The sequence below is a fragment of the Symphodus melops genome (assembly GCF_947650265.1).
Source record: "Symphodus melops genome assembly, chromosome: 7".
Taxonomy (NCBI): domain Eukaryota; kingdom Metazoa; phylum Chordata; class Actinopteri; order Labriformes; family Labridae; genus Symphodus; species Symphodus melops.
This window is the reverse complement of record NC_136697.1, coordinates 12,559,214-12,581,430: the sequence shown is the minus strand read 5'-3', so window position 1 is coordinate 12,581,430 and position 22,217 is coordinate 12,559,214. Positions and strand designations below refer to the sequence as shown.

The 22,217-nt window shown below is 43.1% G+C and overlaps 1 protein-coding gene across 1 annotated transcript; it reads right to left on the bottom strand.

Annotated features, from left to right (window-relative positions):
* Positions 1-83: 83 nt before the first annotated feature.
* Positions 84-21,628, bottom strand: pkn2a (protein kinase N2a). The gene is made up of 23 exons (XM_079348004.1): positions 21,302-21,628; positions 14,405-14,569; positions 13,876-14,011; positions 10,053-10,207; positions 7,348-7,477; positions 7,082-7,227; positions 6,641-6,854; positions 6,257-6,442; positions 5,992-6,101; positions 5,752-5,895; positions 5,505-5,580; positions 5,210-5,366; positions 4,996-5,122; positions 4,547-4,683; positions 4,029-4,104; positions 3,504-3,595; positions 3,216-3,392; positions 3,060-3,122; positions 2,883-2,959; positions 2,583-2,725; positions 2,375-2,482; positions 2,147-2,227; positions 84-1,961 (listed from the first exon to the last, which is right to left on the bottom strand). The coding sequence occupies exons 1-23, from the start codon at positions 21,320-21,322 to the stop codon at positions 1,758-1,760; spliced, it is 2,925 nt and encodes a 974-aa protein (XP_079204130.1). The 5' UTR covers positions 21,323-21,628; the 3' UTR covers positions 84-1,757.
* Between the last annotated feature and the right edge of the window lie 589 nt (positions 21,629-22,217).

Below are 22,217 nucleotides of genomic sequence, written 5' to 3'. Positions count from 1 at the left end.
ATGTTTGCAGGGTGAACAACACGGGTAAACTTACAACCTGCTGTGAAGCATCAGGAGTAAAGAGGGAAAAATGAGAGCAAAGCCACTATTACAAATGTTTAATTTGTGCATTCATGATGGGCAACAAACGGCTGCGGTAATCTCTTTCTCACCGGGGGGAATAGCAACAGTTGGGATTGAGTATTGGTGTACCATCCATTACATTTTCGGCTGTTCTGGCAACAACATGCACAAGCAAAGAATAAAAAAAAAACTTTGTACAATCTATTTTCATCATTAAGAAACGTAGATAATTAAAAACTATTGATAAAATTAGTGCTTTCAGCTTAACTGTGTACATACAGTATGTATATATAATATACCCTGCCCTCCCTGTAGCGAGTCCTTTCAACAGCTCCAACATTTGAGTCAGTTTATGGAAAACATGCAAAGTGACAAAGTCCTCGGCTGATTTCACGTAAAAAAATTCAACTGATCACAGAACAGTCTCGGAGGCTTTACTATTGAACAGAATCACTTCAGTGTAGTATGATCACAAATTAACTGCTCAGCCCCCAACAAACAAGTCTTTTTTTAACCTCATCTGTCACCACTCTCAGATTTAGTTTTTTTCTTTAACCATGAGGAGTTATTGGTCTGCTGCTTCCAGAGGAACAGGATCCGTTTGGTTTCGGTAGCTTTTCAACTGTCACTTTAGTGTTAAAACTTTGATTGAGGTAACAAGAAAAACTGCTTCAAATACACTACAAGTGGCTACTCACTGAGGAACAAAAATATACGTTCATGGATCTTTTACTCTGACAATGGTATCCATTTATTGTTAAAGTTCAATTTTATTGCTCCAATCACAGGACTGCACTTTGACCTGAACTGAGATCAGCTGAAAGTCAACCTCAATTTAGCCACTAGAGGGCATCAAATAGACAATATCAACTATTTGGCATTATTCTCCTGCAAAGTTTTGTTTTTAAACAAACTTTGTTTTCCAGATAAGAGAAGTTGATGGACCTTAATTTAATAGAGAGAATCTGTATTTTGATGTGGGTGGTCAAAGCTCAGGCCCCTAAACATGCAGAAATGTAGTGTAAAGACTCTGATTTAGATTTCAAGTGAAGAAGCAGCAGTAGTAGTCAGCATGTTAGTTGCAGTTTACTGTTCAGTGATGATGCTTTGAGCATTTGTGTTTCACTGAACAGCAGTTTGAGACATGATGGAGGCTGTTATGTCAAACTTTACAGTGAGATAAAATGTCCTAAAGCTGCGGCGAGGGCTTCGTAAATAAGGAAAACACGACAATAAAAATACATGACTAAATATAACCTGTACAGATCAAAACAACCGACGACGGTGACCGAATAACATGATTGTGATGAAGTCGTCTTCTCAGAGTTCATACGAAAAACATTCTCAGTGGTCAGACAATGGACACGGCGACGTGTGCAGGAGAAAAACAAAAGCATCTCCCTACTCCTTCACTCTCAAACAACAGAGTTCATTTGTTTTCTTTTTTTAAAAAAAAAAGTTCTTCATGTGGATTAAAAAAATAAGAGGGGGTCCTCAGGAGGCTTCTGGACTTTTCTTCTCAATGGCACAGAGTTTTTACCCGAAGGCTCGTCTGCCTATCTTCCTCAACGTTTGTGGCTTATAGAGAGGAAAGTTTTAAAATCATGTGACAGTCATCGCTGTGTTGGTTGGTTCACAGTGTGTGTGTCTGTATTTGTGTAGACCGGGGGGGGGGGAGGGGGGGTCAGGTGGAGCTAACACCAGTCAGCGATGTAATCAAAGTCAGAGAACATGTTCTGCTCCTCGGAGCACAGCACTCGGGGTTCCCTGGGCGGGGTTAAGATCGGAGCCTCTGAGGTAAATTCATCATCGAAGTTGCTGACGTCGTTGGTGCCCTGAATGGTCGGTACGAATGGCGGCTTCACCTTCTTGGACAACAGTCCGTTCCAATCCATGTTCTGCAACAACATATGGACAGATAGGGTTGATTAAAGGGATAGCTTGCTTTCCATGAGAAGTTTGATACCACTCTCATAACTGTGTCAAACAAGAAGCTACAGCTAGGATAGCTTAGCATAATGACTGGAAACAGGGGCATCAGCTAGCTTGAAAATGGGATGTAATTCTTGTTTTTGTTGCTTACCCTGAAGAATAGATGTTTCTTAACCTCCTCTGCGTCCTTTTCTCCTGCTCCCAGTCGTCTTTCTGGACTTCTCCTCAAAAGCTGAGCCCAAAAAGAAGCGTGAATCAAACATCAGAAATATTAAACAGATACATTTTGTAAGAATAAATACTCCACTAAAACGTTTCCAACTCCTCATTAGTTTTGAACATGTTATTTTCCGAGGGATTTCCTGGTGAAAGTACCCACCCTTCTCATGATGGAGATGGCCTCCGTCGAGAGGAACCGTGGGTAGCGGACTTCATCATTGACGATGCTGTCAAACACTTCCTCCTCATCGTCACCGGGGAATGGCGACTGCAAAAGAGACGAGGCGAGCGGAAAAAAACTGTGAGCGCTTGAGAGCAGGCGCAAACTTAACATCACTAACACTTTGTGTATGTGAACGTGCACTCACCTCCCCAACCAGCATCTCAAATATAAGGACGCCCAGCCCCCACCAGTCCACTGCACGCGTGTACGATGTTTCAGTCAGAACCTCTGGTGCCAGAAACTCCGGCGTGCCACAAAATGTGCTGGTGCGATCCCTGAAACCCATTCCTGAAAACAAAACAGTCAGAGCATCTTTACTGAAGGAGCAGCTCTCCTCAGGTCCCTCACTGCCTTTTCATCTCATGGTTACAGTTCTACAGTCATTTTAAAGCTTTGTTTTATGAGTCAGGAGATGCTAAAGTTCAGATAAAACATTACATTTTACCTTCTTTGCAAAGCCCAAAGTCAGCGATCTTAACATAACCCTCTGTGTCCAGGAGCAGGTTATCCAGCTTCAAATCTCTGCAAATGTAAACAAAAACAAAAATATTGGATTGTTTTAAGCCTGTTTGGCCCAAACAGATGTTTGTCTGTACTGTGTGACTTATTTTAAAAGACTCACCTGTACACAATCTTATGTTCGTGCAAGAACTGCAATCCCAATACAACACAGGCAGCATAAAACCTGCAAAGATACAAAAGAACCGAATAGCATGAGTTCACGTGAGAGATGGAGATATTGAGGTGGTTTGAACAGGGTATGATTCGGTTCACTCACACAGCCCTGGGCTCAGAGAAAACATCAGCGTGGATGTGCATCATCAGGTCGCCTCCTGCTGCATACTCCATGACAAAACAAACGTGCTCCTGCGTCTGGAAACACGCAAACAAGTTGACCAGGAACGGGTGTCGGACGCTGTTGACCGTTTCAAAAATCCTTTTCTCACACATCAGACTGACAGGAAAGATAAAAAGAAAAAAGAATTACAATCTAATTGTCTTAACATTTCCAACTCCAGTTTGTACGGCCCGCTGGTGAGTGCAAGCAGGAGTTCTAAATGTTTACCTGTCCACCTCATCACGAGCCACGATGTCTCCTTTCTTCAGAGCTTTGATAGCAAACATCTCTCCGGTGCTTTTGTATTCAGCTAACAACACCTGAAGAGGAGGAGGAAAGTTCAAGCTTTCTGTCTGCTCAACATAAAACCATCAGTCAACTGACATACAATGAAACAGATGATGTCGAGGATGCTGTTGAGTAAAATGTTCATGATGATGATGAAGCTGTTTGTGACGATAAGGAGCACTAATTGACTTTAATGACTTTAATCCCTTCTTTCTAGATCAATTTTCTTTTTTTTTAACCAAACATGGCTACCTGATAAAGTTCTAGCTTCTACTATGTGTATTTGATGCTTTGGGTCGTTGTAATATTTAGACATAAACTAAGTGTATTTGGGCTCAGACTGTAGAAAACATATCAAAGAAAGACTCCTTCACCTCTGGATAATCATTAATGTGTCCTCCTGTGTTGCACTTATTTAAACAGAAGAATCAACTAAAATAGCAAAGACATCCTTTGTTGACGCACCTTTCCAAAGTGTCCACGTCCGAGGACAGCCACACATTTGAAGTCCTTGAGACTGAAGTGAAACTGTTCTTCATCCCTGGAAAACAAGCGGGCTACTTTTAGTCTCCAATACTGAGACCTGCATACAACGCATAACCAGCCTGCAGCAGAAAATACGACACCATGGGGGACTTACAGACAGGGGGCAGTGTTTACAGCCTTGTTACTATTTCAGCTCCACTCACATTCGGCATGACTGCACATTAAAGCTCTATAGTGTGAAGAGCTGTAACACAACAATTACTCCACGTCAAGGAAACGTGTTTTAAAATCTTTTAGAGCTTCCCTCCCCCCAGACTCAAAGTCTGAAAAGCAGACTTCATTAGATTCTTTCAGTAAATATTTTTATTTCTTTGGACCATCATTACATCGATTAAAGTCCTCCCCCCCCCGTCATATCTGATCTTTTTTTTTTTTTTTTTTAAACTGTAAAAAGCTGTTAAAGAAGATCAAACCCAGCAGACACACGGCTCTCTAACCTTATCTCAGAGTCTTTCTGGATGGAGATCAGCTCCAGGTTGGGATGCTGGATCTCGTGCTCCACCACTCTGTCCAGGTCTGGCTTCACCGCTATGCTATTTCTCTTGTTCAAGAAGTCAAAGGAGGCGAGGGCGTCCTGCAGAGAGGGAGAGAAAAGTTAAAAAGACAGGAGGAAGATCAGACTTGAGCTTGTATACTTCTTTTCTAGTCTAATAAACAACTCCAAGTGCTTTTACACCACAGGTCACACCAACCTGATCACACACTGATGGCAGAGGCGGCTGTGTAAAGTGTCCCTCAGTATATTAACTCATTCATTTTTACAAACAAGAGCCAGTCAAGTCCTTTAAGAAGCAGACTGAATATTTATTGGCAGCCATCTTTCTATCTCTCCTCTACCTGCAATGATGTTCACTCAGAGTTTCCTCATCAACAACCATCACTGTACCTGGACCTCCTCCTTGTCTGACAGCTGGCCCTGCACCAGAGGTTCTCGGATGTCATCGGGTGCTGGGTAGTGTTTGGGTCCCGGGGTGGGCTCTTTGTCAAAGTCCAGCTTGGTCACCAGGGGGTCACTGCGTATCGACAAACAGCTTTACAGCACGTCATCCCTTTCATTACATTTGGATATCTGCAGTCCTTGTTGTTGAGAATGTGAGTACCTGCTGGGTGTGGGAGATCCAGGCAGACTGCTGGGCCCCGTATCAGCCACCTGAGGGCTGAAGGAGTTGGTGCTGACTGTAGGGATGGCTCTTCTCACCAGGCGGCCCCACGTGGCTATATTGATGTTCATCTGAGGGGCTCGCAGAAAGGTTTTACCTGATAACAAAGAGGCAGACACCAGACAGGGAGATGAAGAGCAAATACAAGAAACAGAGAAAAGAATGGAAGATATGTTGAGATGACAAATCAAGCTTTCGTTTTCATCGGCACATGTGAGTGGAAATCATATTTCACCTTGCTGCTTCGAGAAAATCTTCTTTTGTCTTTGCAGCTTCGGTCTTCTCTCAATGACAGGATTGAAAAAGGTTACCTTGAGTAGAGGAACACAACATTAGACAACAAAGGCAACAAGACAAACAGTCAGTACATTGTGTTAAAGATCAAACTCAATCAATTCATTTCACATTCAGCACGTTTGATGAAAACACTTTCAAACATTGCAATCAAGGGATTTAACATGACAGGAAGAACACGTCTGTACCTCAGCAAACAGCATCCCCTGTGGCTCCAGGTACAGGCACATCCCGTGACGCTGGTTGTCCAGGAAGTCCTCCAGCCGCAGGAACTTGACAGCGCAGAGCGAACGCCAATCCCGCCAGTAGACCGAGATCTCCAGCTCACGAGACTACAGGGCAGACACAAGTCCCGCACGTCAAACTCAACGCCGAGTGTACGGCACAGACGGAGGTCCATGTGCGTGAGTGTGAATGTGTGTTTTTACCCGGTCCAGCTCCAATGTAAACTTCTGGTCCCAGGCCTGGTTGCTGACCGACTTCCAGCTCGTCTGGCCGACGACAGTGTTGTCGAGCTTCAACACAGCGCCTATCTCATCTGAGGAAACACAAACGTTTCAAAACGTCCTAATAGTGGGCAGTCTAACGCATATATCAAGGTCAAGCTGTAGTTTGTTGGTATCTTAAGTAAAGCTCAATGAAATCTTTTTGACCAACTATGTTCAGACAGAGAACGAGCTCAGGCCGACTTACTGGAAAGCTCCTCGCTCTTTGTCAGGTTACGTGAGCTCACGCCTCGGTTTCGGTTGGCTCGGCTGATGAAGGACGATCTCGTCTCGCTGGGGCTCCAGCCCGGCAGCGGGACAGACGCAGCTTTGGAGCGACCGGGGACATTTTCAAGAAGGTCCTGACAGCCCATGAGCCTGACATCCAAGGTGCCTGGAAGAAAGAGGAGAGCAAACGCATGCATGAGTCAAAGGATCTGCCTCTGTCTCAAAGTTCTTCTGTTGTCCTTGCTTGCTCACTTTGCTCGAGGTAATCTATCAGGGGATGTTTTACTATGAATGTCACAAGAAGCCGTTACGAGAAGAACGTTTATGACGGCTTAGTAATAAGGGTCTGTGTGTCTCGAGGTACCTGTGAGCGCGGCGGGCTTGGTCACGGTGCTGTACTGGTTCTGTGTGGAGATGATGCTGGATCTGGGACTGAGGGCCGGTGAGGACAGCAGAGACAACTCTTCAATGATGCTGATGCTGCGAGGATGGTTTTTAGGAAGCTCGTTGAGGCGTTGCTCCAAAGAATATCTCAGGAGGTCGAGCTTCTGACTAGATTCATTGAAACGAGCCTGGGCCTGGAGGAAGGAGGTGAAGAGGGTGGAAACAAAAAAACAAAAATCAGAGGAGGAAATATGTTTGAGTAGATTGGAAAGAAAAAAATCACAACCACAGTCATTACACAGTCCAGTTTACTCAACAGCAGCAGCCGGGCAGGGATTAGTTTCAGTAAGAATCCAAAGGGGGAGATGTGGATTTGACATGAACATAAACCTGCTAACATGCACACCACAGACACATCTACCTCTGAATGTGCTCTTTTCTCCGTGACTTTTCCCGTGCCCAGGAGCTTCATGACGTTCTTGGCGCCTTCGGCCACAGCAGACTCGATCTTCGCGTGGTGACAAAGCTCCTCCACCCGAAGGTCCAGCGGGCTGATTATGGGCTTGTCTGGCGGGCAAAGCAGAACAGGATTTATTACTTTACAGGTTGTTTTGTGTAATTTCTGCCCGTGTTTGCTCAAAAGGAACCTGGACTTTGAGCAAATTTAGAATTCAAGTTGGGGCTCACCCATCACATCATTACTCTCGAAGCTCAGCTCGCTGGCCTGGCTGGCCTTGAGAATCTGCATCCTGATGAACTCGATCTTCGTCTTGCTGTCCTGAAGCATCTGCTGGGCGGTTGCTAGCAACTTACGATCCTACAAACAACAATGGAAATGGATTACTAACTTTAGAATGTAGGACAAATCGTAATGAAATCCCACTTTGATATACAGACATACACCCTTTACTTACAATACTCCCAAGTAAAGAAAAACACGACAGGATGCGACAACTACATGAACACCATCCTTATTGTGTTTTGTTGCTGTATCCAAAACAGCCATGGCGCCGGTTCATGCCCTTAATAGGAGCTAAAGTACAAGCGACCACATGGAAAATCTTATTCATGAAAAAAAGGTGGAATCTCATTGTGTGTTGTAATTGCTGACCCTCAAACACACACACACACACACACACGCACACACACACACACACACACACACACACAGTTAGTGAAGTAAGCAAACTCCACCCAAATTCCTCTGAAGTTTAAATCCTGGATGTCGCGGCCGAGTTCAGGAAAGACCTCCGACAAGAAGGCATTTCCTCTCTGACATCATGACAGGAATACTTCCAACTGGAAGGTGTCTCTGTCTGTCTGTCTGACATGTGGAGGCGACTTACAAGACACTGTCACCCACCCACCACTGTGCTGACTGTACTGTAAGGTCTGCTAAGGTCCTGCATGAGAAATAATGTTTTAAACATTTAAACCCAACATGACATAAACTTAAGCAGGCGACACCATTATTAAACAGTGATCATATCAGAGCACATTTCCATCACAACGTTTTAAGGACAATTTGTGGACTTCACCCTGGGGTGCAGCACGGGGTTAATAAACTGAGGTATAGTGGTGGGAAGTGGTTTTAAAGTCAGAGCTGTTCAAAGTGAATTGTTTCACATGAATACAGTCAAACCAATCCTTGTTTCTCGTCAGACTCTTGACTGTTTCCTGGATGTAGACAACAAATGTGCAAAAGAACAAATTGATATTTGTATCTGACTGAATGAAATGAATCAGTTGTAACTTGTTAGTTAATGAGGCTTAAAGACGGACAGAACCAGGCTGGCCTTTTCCCTCGGCCTCTTACTGTCATTCTCAGCTTCAGCTGTAGCTTCACGTGAGACGACAGACTTGGCAGCAGTAGTGATGAAAAGAAGTTCACTCTGCAAACATTCAACTTTTTTGTGTGATATCTAAAAGTTACACCTCAAACATCCACAGAGACACAAAGACGGATGTTATTGTGGAAATAACTGAAGTGAGTCAAATAAACGAAGCAGTACACTACTCGCAGATCAATCAACCAATCAATCTGTATTTGTATAGTGTCAAGTCACAGCGAGTGATGTGTGGACGACGTTTTCAGGTGACACTACTAAAACTCTACACTCCACTTAACCTTCCCCTACAAAGTGGCTTTAATAACCACTGACACAACAGCCCTTGATGAGCATCAGCGGCTCTCAGTGCTCCAGCTGTTATTAGTCCTGCTGACTTCACACACAGACACACGTCCCACCTAAATTACAGTGTTCCTCTCGGAGCATTAGAGGAGCCACAAAGAGCCCACGAGCTCTGTGAACTAACAGCGGTGCGTGACACACAGGACGTGTCAGCACCTTCTCATGTTTCCTTCTCCCCGACAGGCAAATCCACCATCTGCAGACTGGGAACAAGTTTTCAACTAGGAACGAGCCCGATTACTTCAGTTTTCATGTGGTTAAGACGACGCGAGCTTTACAAATAAATACGTTTATGAGTATGATTAATTATGACTCTGGAAATCCTTAATAAACAGTTTTTTAAAGCCACATTTCCACAAAGCGGTCTGGCTTGGTTCAGTACAGTTTGGAGGAGTAAAGCCTGATCTCGGTTGCTTTTCAACAGCCAACGAACCCTTACGTGGTAAGCGGGGTGTAACCAGGATGGCAATGGAAGCGTCAGCTATGTCAGAGTGTGACATCATAGCAGCGTGTAGCCCGCTAGTAAATTCAACGAAGAAGAACACAGCACTGCAGACAAAGGGCGACAACAGAGTACAGGCACCTCTTTGCTTATGTTCCCAACGACGGTCTGCACCTCCCAGGTCGGCCATGGGGCGGTGCTACACGCTGACATTGTTCCCAAAAATAAAAACACAAACTCCGTTGAATTACTCTCTGGGAGTCTACTGTATTTCTCAACATGATGCGTTGTATCTTTATCCTTTATTATGATGAAGATTGACGTCGATAAATGTTTAGCAAACTGACATTAAAAGTCAATTATATAAAATATATATTCTGTACACAATCACAGTGGTGGACATTTATATATATACAGGTTTTTACAAGAATAGCAGCAATGGCTGAAGGACCTCAAGCAGGCCTTGAAAGCCAAAAAGGTTTTGAGATAAAAGAGAGAAAATGGAGAGTGAGCAGATAAAAAAAGAAAGTTGCCAGTACTCCTGATTGCTCAGGATGTTTGTTTTCAGTGCACTGATCCAAAGTTAAACCAGGATGTCGTTTTATAAATTGTTACTGTTAGCTGAAGTCAGAATTTGTTCATCCTTAGTTTCTCTTCCAAGTTACTTATTGGTTTCATAAAATGTTTTGCTGCTTGTCTAATATGACCCACGTCAACCCCGAGAGTCATGTGACCCCTCCCCCTGTGCCGACTCTTACCTTGGAGGGTCCGTTGGAGTACATCAGAATCATGTTCTCGGCTCCCTGTTTGACCTTGAGCTCGATGTCATTCTGTCTTTTCAGGGCGGCCAGGCGGCTGCTGCTTGTGCACATTCTCACCTCACTGTTGGGGGTATCTGGGGTCAAAGGGCATTCTGGGTAAAGACAAGGAAAAAAAGAAAGTATGAGTCACTCTGTTACAGCCTTCAGGAAAAACCACAGATATATGACTCTGCATGTGCTTCCAGAGTTTGTCACAAAGATACACTGACTGTAAATAGCGACTCAGCATGTAAGCGCTATTTTTGGCTGCTTGCCCTTTTGAAGTAAGCTAAAGAGTCAAGCAGCTGAATGAGCAATCACTGCTTACAACAACATGTCAGGTAGAAGCTTCACAAGTCGCAAAATGAATCCAGACAGGGCTGCTGTTTGGTTCAGCTAAAACAATTCTTCCAGTCAACAACATTTCCATTTTACAGGAAGCAGACTTCCAGTAAACAGTATCAGAGTGACACTTTTCATTACACCAGACGTGTCTTTTTTAAACTCACACAGACAAAAAAAATAAAAAATTGTCATCAAATAAATCCAAGGTAAAAAAAGCCACCCGAACTAAAATAACGAGCTTGTCTTTAATTAGATTTGTTATGATGCTTTGATTTCATTTTCTTTTCAAAACTTTGACATCAGAGGGAAACCCTGCAGCCAACTCTATTCTAAGAAAGTGGAAAACAAAACAAAACACTAAAAACAAGTGTGAACTTGCAGATAACTACTACAGCTACAGTGACACAGTTGTATATGCAAATGCTGCCGACAATCAGAGCAACGTCAAGCTTGTTTCTGTGAACACAGCACAACTTATGAAAAACAGCGGACACACACACACACACACACACACACACACACACACACACACACACACACACACACACACACACACACACACACACACACACACACACACACACACACACACACACACACACACGGTGGGCAAAAAAACCTGCCTAACCTCTCTTGACTTGACTTGCAAGTTCAGTTTCTGTATGTCTTAGAAAAGTCTCAGAGGGAGGCACAGCACATTCCCACTCAAACAACTACAACAACAGCATAACTTGTAGTATTGTAAAAAATAAAAGAATCATGTTTAAAGTCCAATAAAAAGCATCATATAGACAGTTTTCTCTGAAGGGCAACATCTTGAGTCTTGACTTGTTAAGTTAAGATCACCAAAATCAAAATGTGTGAGCAAAAATAGTTATTCTGGAAGATTCTGCCAAAGCCAGAAAACAGCAGGCGGGTCTGTGATTCATTCACTGAACGTCTTTGAACACCTGCGGGACACAGGCGAAAAAGGAAGCACGTGAACCGAACGTTTTCAATGACTCATCTAATGATCTGAAAGTATTGATGCACAGATTTCTGAGGAGTAAGTGGGATGCTCAATTTTCCCCAGACAAAGAACTAGATGGACCAATCAGAGCGGGCACTTGAAAGTTGAGCAACAGAAAAGGCTGTGAAGCAACTTGTACATTAAACATGGGCTCGGGGCAAAACTGACATGAACGTTGATGTTGCATAATAAGAGTCCGAGGTGTCACCGCAGTTGCACAGAGCAGAGTTCAGGTCAGTGTTAGGGGAAAGAGAAAAACATGCATAAGTGCTGCTTATGTCATCGAGACTACATGGGGTTTCCTCTCTGCGTAGGAGGGGTTTAGTTTCGTCAAGGTCACGTCGAGCCAAGAATTCAAACACCCGGCGGCCCCTCCCTCTCAGCGTGGTTCAGCCTACGCTGGGCCGGAGGACCAGATACTGAGCTACTGAATAGCTGCGGGGCTGATGTCACTGCTGGACAGATGACAAGGGGAACCCTCCCTCACATTAACCCCGTGTGTGCCAGACCAGAAAGCAATAAGGAACATACTAACATCTGATTACATCAGAATTCAGAAAAGCGGACCTACAAGTGGGATAGCCGGTTCAGATATATTATGAGGACTGGCAGGAGGGCATATGGGACTTGAACTCTTTTGTGCAAGTCTCTTCATGAATGAGATCACAGAGGGACCCCTGGTGACCCCGTGTCAGAGCTGAAGCTCCCTGAGAGCGGCTCGGTCCGCTTCACTTCAAGAGAGTGGCACACTATAACCAGTTTACTCCCTCCTGTAACAAACTACAGATACACTTTCAGGAAGCAATTGTCATCTGACAATTAACAAATGTGTGTCATGACAGAGAGTTTAGCTGCCCTCAGCTCCTCGCAATTTGCAATAGGCAGCAACATTCCTCTGGCGTTGAGTCACTTAAAAAAAAGAAAGCCCTTGTTCATTAGATAAGGAGTCAGGCTAAATTTGTTCCCACTTGAGATAACCCCTTACCAAGACAACTTCCCTCCTCTCCCCAAGCTCTAACCCTAACCCACAAACACACACACAACCCCCCCTCACACAAACCGTCCTCAGCTTCCTAAGGTCAGCTGAACCGGGGGGGGGGACGTGATGCTAACAGGCAGACGCATGCCATTCCTTCTCTTCCTGAATTCACCTGCACTCTCGCCTCCAACAAACGCTGCATTTACGAGGTAAATACTGTAACAAAACCTCATTGAACGCACACTGCTGTCGTGGTCTAACTCTCTCCTAAGTCCATTGTTGTGGACAAGCGCAGAGGAGCGGGCTTTCAACAGCCTCGGAGGGGAACAATCGTCAGCTCATTGTAGCCGTCGGTGGAATGTGGAATGTAACAATGTCAGCCTCTGGAGAGTGAGTCACCTCCAAACAATCAATGAGCTCTGTGTGTTTGTGTGCTCATATAGGTGACACACTGTTGCCAGAAGTATTATACAGTGACATCTTGTAGTTTTTAAGTAAAATCGGTCTTTCGGTGTGAATAACAAGGTGATAATTAGAAGCTATTCTCGATCATATAGAAAAACCTGCGTTTCGACTGTCAATTAAATGAAGTGGAGCGTTATAGCAAAACCACGACAACCTGAAATCATGTATTTTTGTTTAGTGCAGAGGTCGGCAAGTAGCTCAGTCTGTAGAGGCGGCGGGTGGGAACTGGAAGGTCGTCAGTTCATGTCCCAGTGTGGATCAAATCTGGAGCTGGAGAGGTGCCAGTCTACTTCCTAAGCACTGCAGAGGTGCCCCTGTGCAGGGCATCAAACCCCCCCAGGAGTGCTCGCTGTGGGAAGCCCCCCCCCCCCCCCTCACTCTGACACCCTTCCATTAGTGCATGTCCACAGGATCCTGTCTGTGCATGTGTGTGTAGCATGTTCAACAACAAGAGTGTAAAATGGAGTTCTTCCTTGAGCGATTAATAAAATAGATATTTTTTCTCTCTTCGCTTATAGACTGGCACAGTAAGGAGTCCTAAAACCAGGAAGCAACTTATTAAGCTAACGTTTAGCTATCTTGTCAAATCCACTGATTAGATCGATGAAGCATAACGGTCATGACGTCATAATAAACCGACAGCGGTGTAGTTCGCTAGAGCATAACGTTAGCTTTTTACTTCTCTTGGTTGCATTAACTCTTCAAACTTCATATAAATGATGTTCATCTGTAAAGATTATCCCGCTGAACAAAACAGCTACGCATCAGAAACGTGTGTTTGACAGAGCTTATTTTCTGCAATGATCCAAAATCCAATGCAAAAATCCCAGAGACGAATTTACGTAGGAACCATGAGAACCGTTTTTTCAGGTTGGCCTACAAAAATATGTCATCACTATACCGTCTATATACCACTATAACGTCTATGACGGCTGTTATTACCGTCTAATCCTCTGTGCCTACATCGCTGTGTTGTCTGTTACCTAGCAGCTCTTCGGGGTCTTTGACCACGATGTGAGCGTTGAGCTCTTGCAGCTCCTGGTGAAGCTCTTCGACCTTCTTGTTTGATTTTTTCAGCATGTTGTCGACATACGCCAGGCTTTTCTTGTCTGTAGTAACCTGAGGAGAGGAGAGAGGAGGAGACTTGAGAAAATCTGATGATTGATTGTAAAGATTTAAAACTCCATCATGGTGGTTCAGAGATCGTGGGGAGAGACTGTTCAGCCAGTGAAAAAGGTTGTGAAATGTCTTAAGATATTCTAGGAGCATTTTTTAGGACAAGATTTTGGCAGCCGAGAGTTTCAAACGCACAGAAAGTGTTCAACAATAAATCATCTTATTGATTGGATAATAGGAACAAGGGGCTTTATTCTGACCCTGCTCTGTGTTCAAAGACAGGATATTATCCTCTTACATTTTTTTCCTTTCCTTTTTTCATAAAATACGTCTCAGAGAAACCAAACTTGGTGAAAGGAATAGTAAATAATTGAGACAAACAATCTGTGATTTTACCTTTCGTAGGTTTTCCGCTCCTTCTTTTATCTTCAGCTCCTTGCGGATCTCCCGACGGATCTGCTCCTTGATCTCGTCCAGCTTCTGTTGGACCATGGTGTCGGACAGGTCCAGGTTGTGTCCCAGACCCAGTCTCTCCGCCACCATCTGGCCCCTGGCATCCCCCTGAAGAGAGAGAGGATGAAGAAGAATGTGATTTAAAAAGGAAGTCGGCATGAGAGGAGGAGGAAAATAAGCAAGCAGACAAAAAGAGGAGGAGAGGACATACCGGGGTCAGGAACCTCGTCAACAAAAAGACAGGCACTCTCGACACAAACACTAACCAAAACAACAGCAACACCTTCAGTATTTCCCAACAGCTCGAGCTCCTGCCTCAAACACAGAGCGAACATGAACAGTGAGGAGGCTGTAAAAACTGAGAAGAGCAACAGTAATGGTGTCAGCTCGGCCGTTAAAGTGCTCCCTTGTAGTAATGGAGGAGATTTTCTTCCCCCTATCATGGGCTCAATAATGATGCTATCTTTATTAGCAATGCTATATTTACTCTGCCTCCAAACAAAACAAACTGTATGACCCAATTCAGTCCGTTACTGTTGAGTCCTTGTAAGCATTGACAAGCATCAATTGGCAGCTCACCCGTTGTTTATCTGTAACCGGCTAGTTGGCTTAGCCAGGTTAGTCGAGACAGAGATTAGTGTCAAACTGTATGTCGTTCAACTCAAGACGCAAATGATTATGGAAAACAAAAGACATACGAGTACAGACAATCTTTACTTTTTTAACTTACAGGACAAAAACGTGAGTCTTCCCCGTGTTTTTTTCACACTGTTCAGTGAATCCTGTGTGCTGCTACTTCCCTACGTGAGGTTCAAGCAAAATAGTCAAAGACGTGTGTCAAACTGTTACAACAGGTGTAATCGAGATTCAATCATTGTCGTATGTCTACTGCAAATATTTCAAACATGTCATTTACTATGGCATCAGCAGAATGTGACGATGAGGGGAGCAAGTACGAGTCCCTCTCCTGATGGCGTTCAGACAGCCTCTCACTGCAAAGAAACACCTGCTCGAGAGATCACTAATGCTGCAGTATTGATGTGCAGCCTGTAAAGGATTTAAGTATATGATGCTTCAGCTTTCATACACACACTCTGTACCTGTGCAGTCTGTTGTCCTCTATCAATGAGCACAAGCTTCCTTTTGTTCACTGATTACCATCCGGTCAGAGTCTAAGATGGAGCATTAGCCACATTTGTGCTATTTATTTGGGTTTTGTCACTATGCCATTATGTGATTAACTGTTACAGTATAAAAACAACAACACAAAAAACATAAACAAAACTAACGCAGTGTGTTTTTGAACAACTCAACACAGTTTTTGGGCTCATATCAAGTAAATGCAGTGAAAATCCTCCTAACATCAGGTCAGCATTTAGAGAGTCCTGCAGCGCGGCCCGACTATCACAGGCTCCGGCTGTGGTGTGTTTTGAACTTGAGCCAGCCTGTGTGCGTGGTGTTTCACTGCTGCTGTCACTCAACATTTATCTGCATCCTTAAAGCCGTCACCAGCACTAAAGAGGGATTAGAATAGACTTCCTGAATAGCTTCAGCTTTAAAGTTTAACATCGATTCAGTGCTGCGCTGGTGACACTTGTTGATCAGAGACTAGAAGCTGTGAGTATTCGAGCATTACGGTGAATAATCTGTTTATTCCTTTCAAGTCTCCTCGCTTGAAAAACATCTAATTTCACATTTCAAGTAGTGAAACTTGGTGACAATGATGAAACCACATCGATACTCTGAACCTGTGAGCAACTGTATCTTTAAAAAAACAAAAAAAAACAGACTTCAAATAGATGGTGGTAATATTTAAGAAAGATCTTCTGCAATGTGAAGGGCACAACCTGAAATCACGCTCTGTCTGCAACTCCAGATAACAGAAGAAAGAAAATAAGTTCACAGGATTGGTTGAGCTAGAATCCACTGCCCTTTGAGTCTGAGCGAGAGCTGTGTAGTGAAGAAGGGAATAATGAGAAGTGAAAAACACTACTACTGGATCCGTTTCATTATGCATCGTTTACTGTACCGCCACAATTTATGGGTTCAAACACGCCCCCCCCCCCGCTAAACATGACGACCGCCTCATGACGAGGATTTTGAAAAAGGAAAGCTCGACAATAAACCAATGCAAACTTTTAAGATGATTTTCCTGCCTTACCGTCGCTTCATCGCTCTCATCCAACTCCATCACTAGATCAGTTGAGCAAACCAGTCCACGCATGTTCTGCTGCCCAGCTAAACTTTCATAGCATGAACTCCGCTGAAGTTCGCCCGTCAACTAAAAGCAACGATATCCCACGAAAGGGTTTAGGCAACGCCACCGCTGGCAGAGCTGCTGTCCACGGCCTCGCTCGTCGACGCAGCTGGTGTCTGATTCTGTCTCATTTTGCAAGCTCTCTCTCTCTCTCACTCACACACAGACCACTGACATTAGCAGGGAGGATAAACTGTCCAAGCAGCGACAGCCAAATCCCTCTTAGCTTTAACATGGTGAGGTCAGAGCGGCCCAGAATGGGACCTAATCTCACTCCAGGGAGAGGACTGAGTCTAAAATTAACCCAAGTTCAAAACAAAAACACCATTGTGCCCCCCCCGCAAGACCCTTCAAGTCTCAGTGCAGCTGAAGGGGAAGTCTGAGGTTGTGATATACTAAAGAGCCAATCAGATATTACCCTGCTATGTTAACACTGTAAGACACAAAGGTCGGGGGGGGGGGGGGCGCCTGGATAAACTTTACGTTGAATCTACAATGATAAACTTCACTTGAGAAAGACGGTCGAGCCTACAACACAGCAGAAACATGGCGGACTGCACTTCTCACTGCAAAGCTTTGAATCAAGAGCAGAAACAGTGACAGCACAACATGAGAGGAAAGTGATGTGCGCCATCACACTGTGCAGTATTGCAGCATTAACACTGGCCAATATGGTGGGGCTTTTATTCCTTTAATGCAGAAGAAGAGCCGTGGACACGCAGCAAAGTGCCAGGTCTGAGTCGACCTGAGGGCTGCTCTGTACACGCGTCAGGCTACATGGCGCCCGAGGAGACAGTGATGATAGGTATGAATCTACTTTGTTGTTGAGGGTATTTTGCTGCTTTGAATATCCTGATCGAGTTGTTTTGAAGAGGAGGATACCTCTGTGGATCATTCTGCTGCTCTTAAGTCCTCATGGATAGTGAACTCTGAAGGAATCTTAACCCCGAAAAAAAAAAAAAACAAGCTCGGCTAAAGTTAGCAGCATCTGCCTCTTAAAGAGACAAAATAGGGGATAGTTATACCATCAGATGTCTTTATTACCTGTGTCAATGGTTTCAATGATCTTTAAAATCGACGGGTAACAACAGGAACCATCACAGCACGTTTCAGTCATGGCTTATCTGGTGTGCTCAGCTCCTTTTTATAGTCCGGATACTGCTCAAGATGGTAACATTATCAGTCTGTGATGATTAATATCTGGATTGATCAACAAAGAAAAAAAAGCTTTTTGAAAGATTGAAGCTGCACAAGGATCCATGTGGACACATCAGATTTACAGTAACCTGGAGGGAAAGTGAAATCATCCCCTGGACTTCTGGCAGATAGATTTATGCTTATGTGGGGGGAAAAACTTCATAGGTAAGATAAAGGCTTTCCATGGACTCAGTCATACTCTGACCCCCCCCCCCCCCCCCCCGCCTTCCTCCTCCTCTATAGGTGCTAACTTCAGAGAGAACTATAGTTTGCACACATCCTGGTCCAGAGGCTCATTGGTGACTCATAGGTTAAATGGCGGTCACAAGTCCTGGAAGTGCAAGAATTATGTGTGTGTGTGTGGGGGGGGGGGAATCTTGTCTTCTGCTCACTGCCTTGAAAAACTTGTTTGCAGTGTAGCTGTTCGCCCAGCATGGTTTAAAGGACAGCATGAGGACACCCAAAATGGGCTATTTTACTGCACAACAATGCAAGGAAATCCACGAAAGGCCAATCAGATAAGGTGGAAATAAATCAGCCTGCAGACCCACAAAGTCTCTGTGCTTTAAATTGAGATCAAACACAGAAAGCATGTCCAGAGAAAAGAGAGCAGGCGCTCTTTTCTAACTGGCTGCTGGTCTCTCTGTGAGTGTGATACTTCAGTGGATTGCTCTTTTACCTGTAAGGCCTGTATCATTTCTTACTGCTTGAATGTGCTGCCTTGTCGGGGGAGAGACGGTGCACCGAGACTCAGGACTTATTAGGCTCAAAGACGAGTCAGGGAGGAACTGTAAGCAAATGTTTCCACTCTTACCGCAATGCACACAGATTTTGATGGATGGAGGGAGCTTGTTCTCGTCAGTGTGGCTCTGCTGCTAGCTGCTTAGTGAAATGTTTAAAAAAAAAAAGACACAAAAGAAAAGACTTTCTAAAACCATTGAGCTCCATGTGTGGCTCAATATTCAAAGTAAATATTCTTTGCAGAATATGATTTAAAAAATATATTATATTTATATATATGTCTTTTATTTGATAAAGTTGAAAAGAAAATCCTTTAGAGGTGTAAAGCAGCTGTTCTGTGTACACATGTTGAGCTTGTAAAAGAGCTCTTCTTGTGCCTGATGCTTGAAAAGAAACTGTGAGGTTAAAGCAAACATTAGGTCTAGGCCTCAAGTGTAAGCAGGTTAACTCGCTCTTTAAGCCTGAAAGCTCCTGCAGCCAGAGCTCCATTCACACAATGGGACAATGGAAAAGTTGAGGGCACTATCCAGGCTCCAGCTTTAAATACTGAGCCCTTTCCATTTCTGCACGAGGCCTATCTCAGCCTACAACCTGACACCCTGCCGTCTCACCCCGCGCAGCTGGCTGCAGAGTGCTGGCCACAGCCCCGGTGCTCCGGTGCCACCAGCAATAGCAACACGAGCTAATAAGTGCAAATCCTTCAAACGCAACCTTCACACCTGCATCAGACATGCCCCACACTGTGTCCAACTATAGGTCATGTCTCACACTTCAGGGCGATGTTAATGGACAGTATGCTGAGTGTAAAGAAAAACAATGCAAGAAGCACACTGAAGGAAAGCTGTGCAACATGTTTACAATGTCATAATCATTGTTGTGAACATCACATGGTTTATTATAAATTATTATAATTATATGATATTTGATGAAAGAGATGTTTAAAAAAAAACATACTGATATGAGCCATCAGAAAACCTGTGCAATATCAACTCTTTAAATTATATTGCAATTACCATATTATTATCATTATTATTATTATTATTATTAATACTGCGGTTAACTATTAATGGTGGATGAATGTGATATGATCAGGGGATGACCTGGATATTACACTACAAACAAGCTGTCCAACTTTAAGTAAGTGAAACAATCTAGCAGCAGCTCAGCTAGCAGCCCCTCCAGATGTTGGGTTTCTTTAACATTAAAATGGTTTTAAGATGATTAAGATGTTTTGGGTTTTTTTTTTAAATCTAATTCTACAAAAATCTAAAATGATATAAAACACTTTCTTTGGGGGGGGACCCAACTCATGATGGTATACTACAGATCCATACCTCGTAAACAGATCCTGAAATGAATATCGTTCATTCAGTCAAGCTAATTGATTGACTTAATATAAATCTATTACTGAAGCAATATGATCCCATAACAGTAAAGGGTGTCAGTGTGAGTTATGTGCTTCATTTCAGAAAAGAAACAGGTGGTCTTGCCTTACTCTAGTTCCTCCCGTTCAGCCCTCAGTTACAAGACGCAGTTACATTCAGTCTGCTATGGAAACAAACTAAATAACCAAGCGTAGAATTAACTGCTCACGGCTGAGCCATATTTTAATGGCACCGTGTACAAAAAAAGCCATTTTATGATTCAGCTGGTTCACCCAAGCACCTGTTGCTTCAGTGATCAGTTTCAGGAATCAAAAGAACAATAAAACACATTCAAACAAAAAAAAAAAAGTGTTTTTGTTATCTGCTGTAACCTTTTCCTCCACCAATCCTCCCAGTGATTATGAGTAATAATGGATGAGTAAGCAGACCTGTCTGAGATAACAGAGGCTTATTCATAAAGCGATGACTGATTTAGTGTAAAAACGAGATAAAATGATTTCAGCTCTTTGGAAGATATCTTAAATAAATAGTAAAGATTTATTTGCAGTATGACGTCACTCAAGTGAAACCACATTGATCAGTGAGTCATGACTGTTCGTGCACAACAAGGAGACATGGTTGTTAAAATAATTATTTGTAACTTTTAATATAAAAAGGTGCATTTAAATGTAAAAATACATACATTTTCTGCTTTGTGTTAAGGCTGACATGCTGTGAGATCATCCGGTGTGTCTTGAAAAATATATGTATAATATGTATAATATATGGAAATATGTATAACCTATAATATATATTTGTGAAGCTTGTTTTAATAAATAATAACAATTATAATAATAACTACAGCCTGTTTATAAATAGTTTATTTTCTAATAGTAGTACAGGGTAACTTAACGTAAGGCTACAGTCATGTACGTAAACGTTTCACAAACATTATTTCTCAGGTATTGTAACTTTTACATGTTTAACATTGACGTGTCTTCGTATTATATAAACTAACACAGTAGCGCCTATTTAAAACTTTGATATAAAAGTTGGATATATTTCAGCAGAAGTAACTTTGGATAATTGTTTCCCAGGCCTCAATCCATGGATAACTCCCAGACAGACCTTTAGGACCTTACAGAGGCCATTCCGTTTACTTACATCTCTATTAACACGCAGACACTGGACTTTAATGACATTAAACTAAGTGCTAACTTATTATTGAACCCTTGGAGAAAGTTTTGCGCACTTTTCCAAACAGTTGTCAACTTTTCCTACCTGCACGGAATCGGCGGCCATCTTGGTTTTCGCCTTTGAATCAGAGGGGAGAGAGGAGGGAAGGTGGGACTCCTAAAAACAAGCCTGGGTTTAAGTTTCCCTCTCTGGCGACGAAACGAAGTGATTATTTGACCAAATCATCGGTCATCTCGGGGACAAGGGTACTCCCATGTCGTCTTCACACTTCATTGATGCGGTCTAGAAGGGTCCTGGAGGGAGCACTGGTGATCATAAATATGAATTTGTCCCAGAGCAGTGGCAGAAAGAGGCGGTGGTTACAGTGGAAGAGCCCGCCCAGAGGAGCTCACAGCCCGGGACAGTCACTACACACGTGACCCGACACTTCAGAAAAAACTCACTTTACCTCTTCTTCTTCTTCTTGCATGCCCTGGACGTTACCTCATGTTGATTAATATTTAGTATTCACTATTTAAAGTCTATGCTAAAAACACAAAAAATACAAGCTTAAGCAAGTCGGCTCTAATTAAGGAAAGTTGTGGGCCATTTAAAAAAAGGATGCTTATACTTTTTCTATTTTTACTGTTATTATTATTTTAATTTGTATGAGTGGTATAAAAAAGACAGGCTTCATTTCAAGGTTTTAAGTACTACAAATACTTCTAATGCAATAGCAGAACATTTAAGGTCAACGTTAATGGTTTGTCTTATATGTTTATCTGCAGGCCTAACTGGCAGAAGCATAAAGGAGCAGTAGTAGGTATGTAAGTAATAAAGTTACTTCATTTGATAGTTTAAATTGCTAAAGGGTGATATTGCAAAACTGTTGAAAATATCAATAATAAATGAGCATTGTTTTAAAGGATGACTTCATGTCTATCTAAAAACATGTCAGTAACAAGGAGGCTAAGTAAAACCACTGTCTGTTATTTGTACCTAATAAAAACACTCAATATTG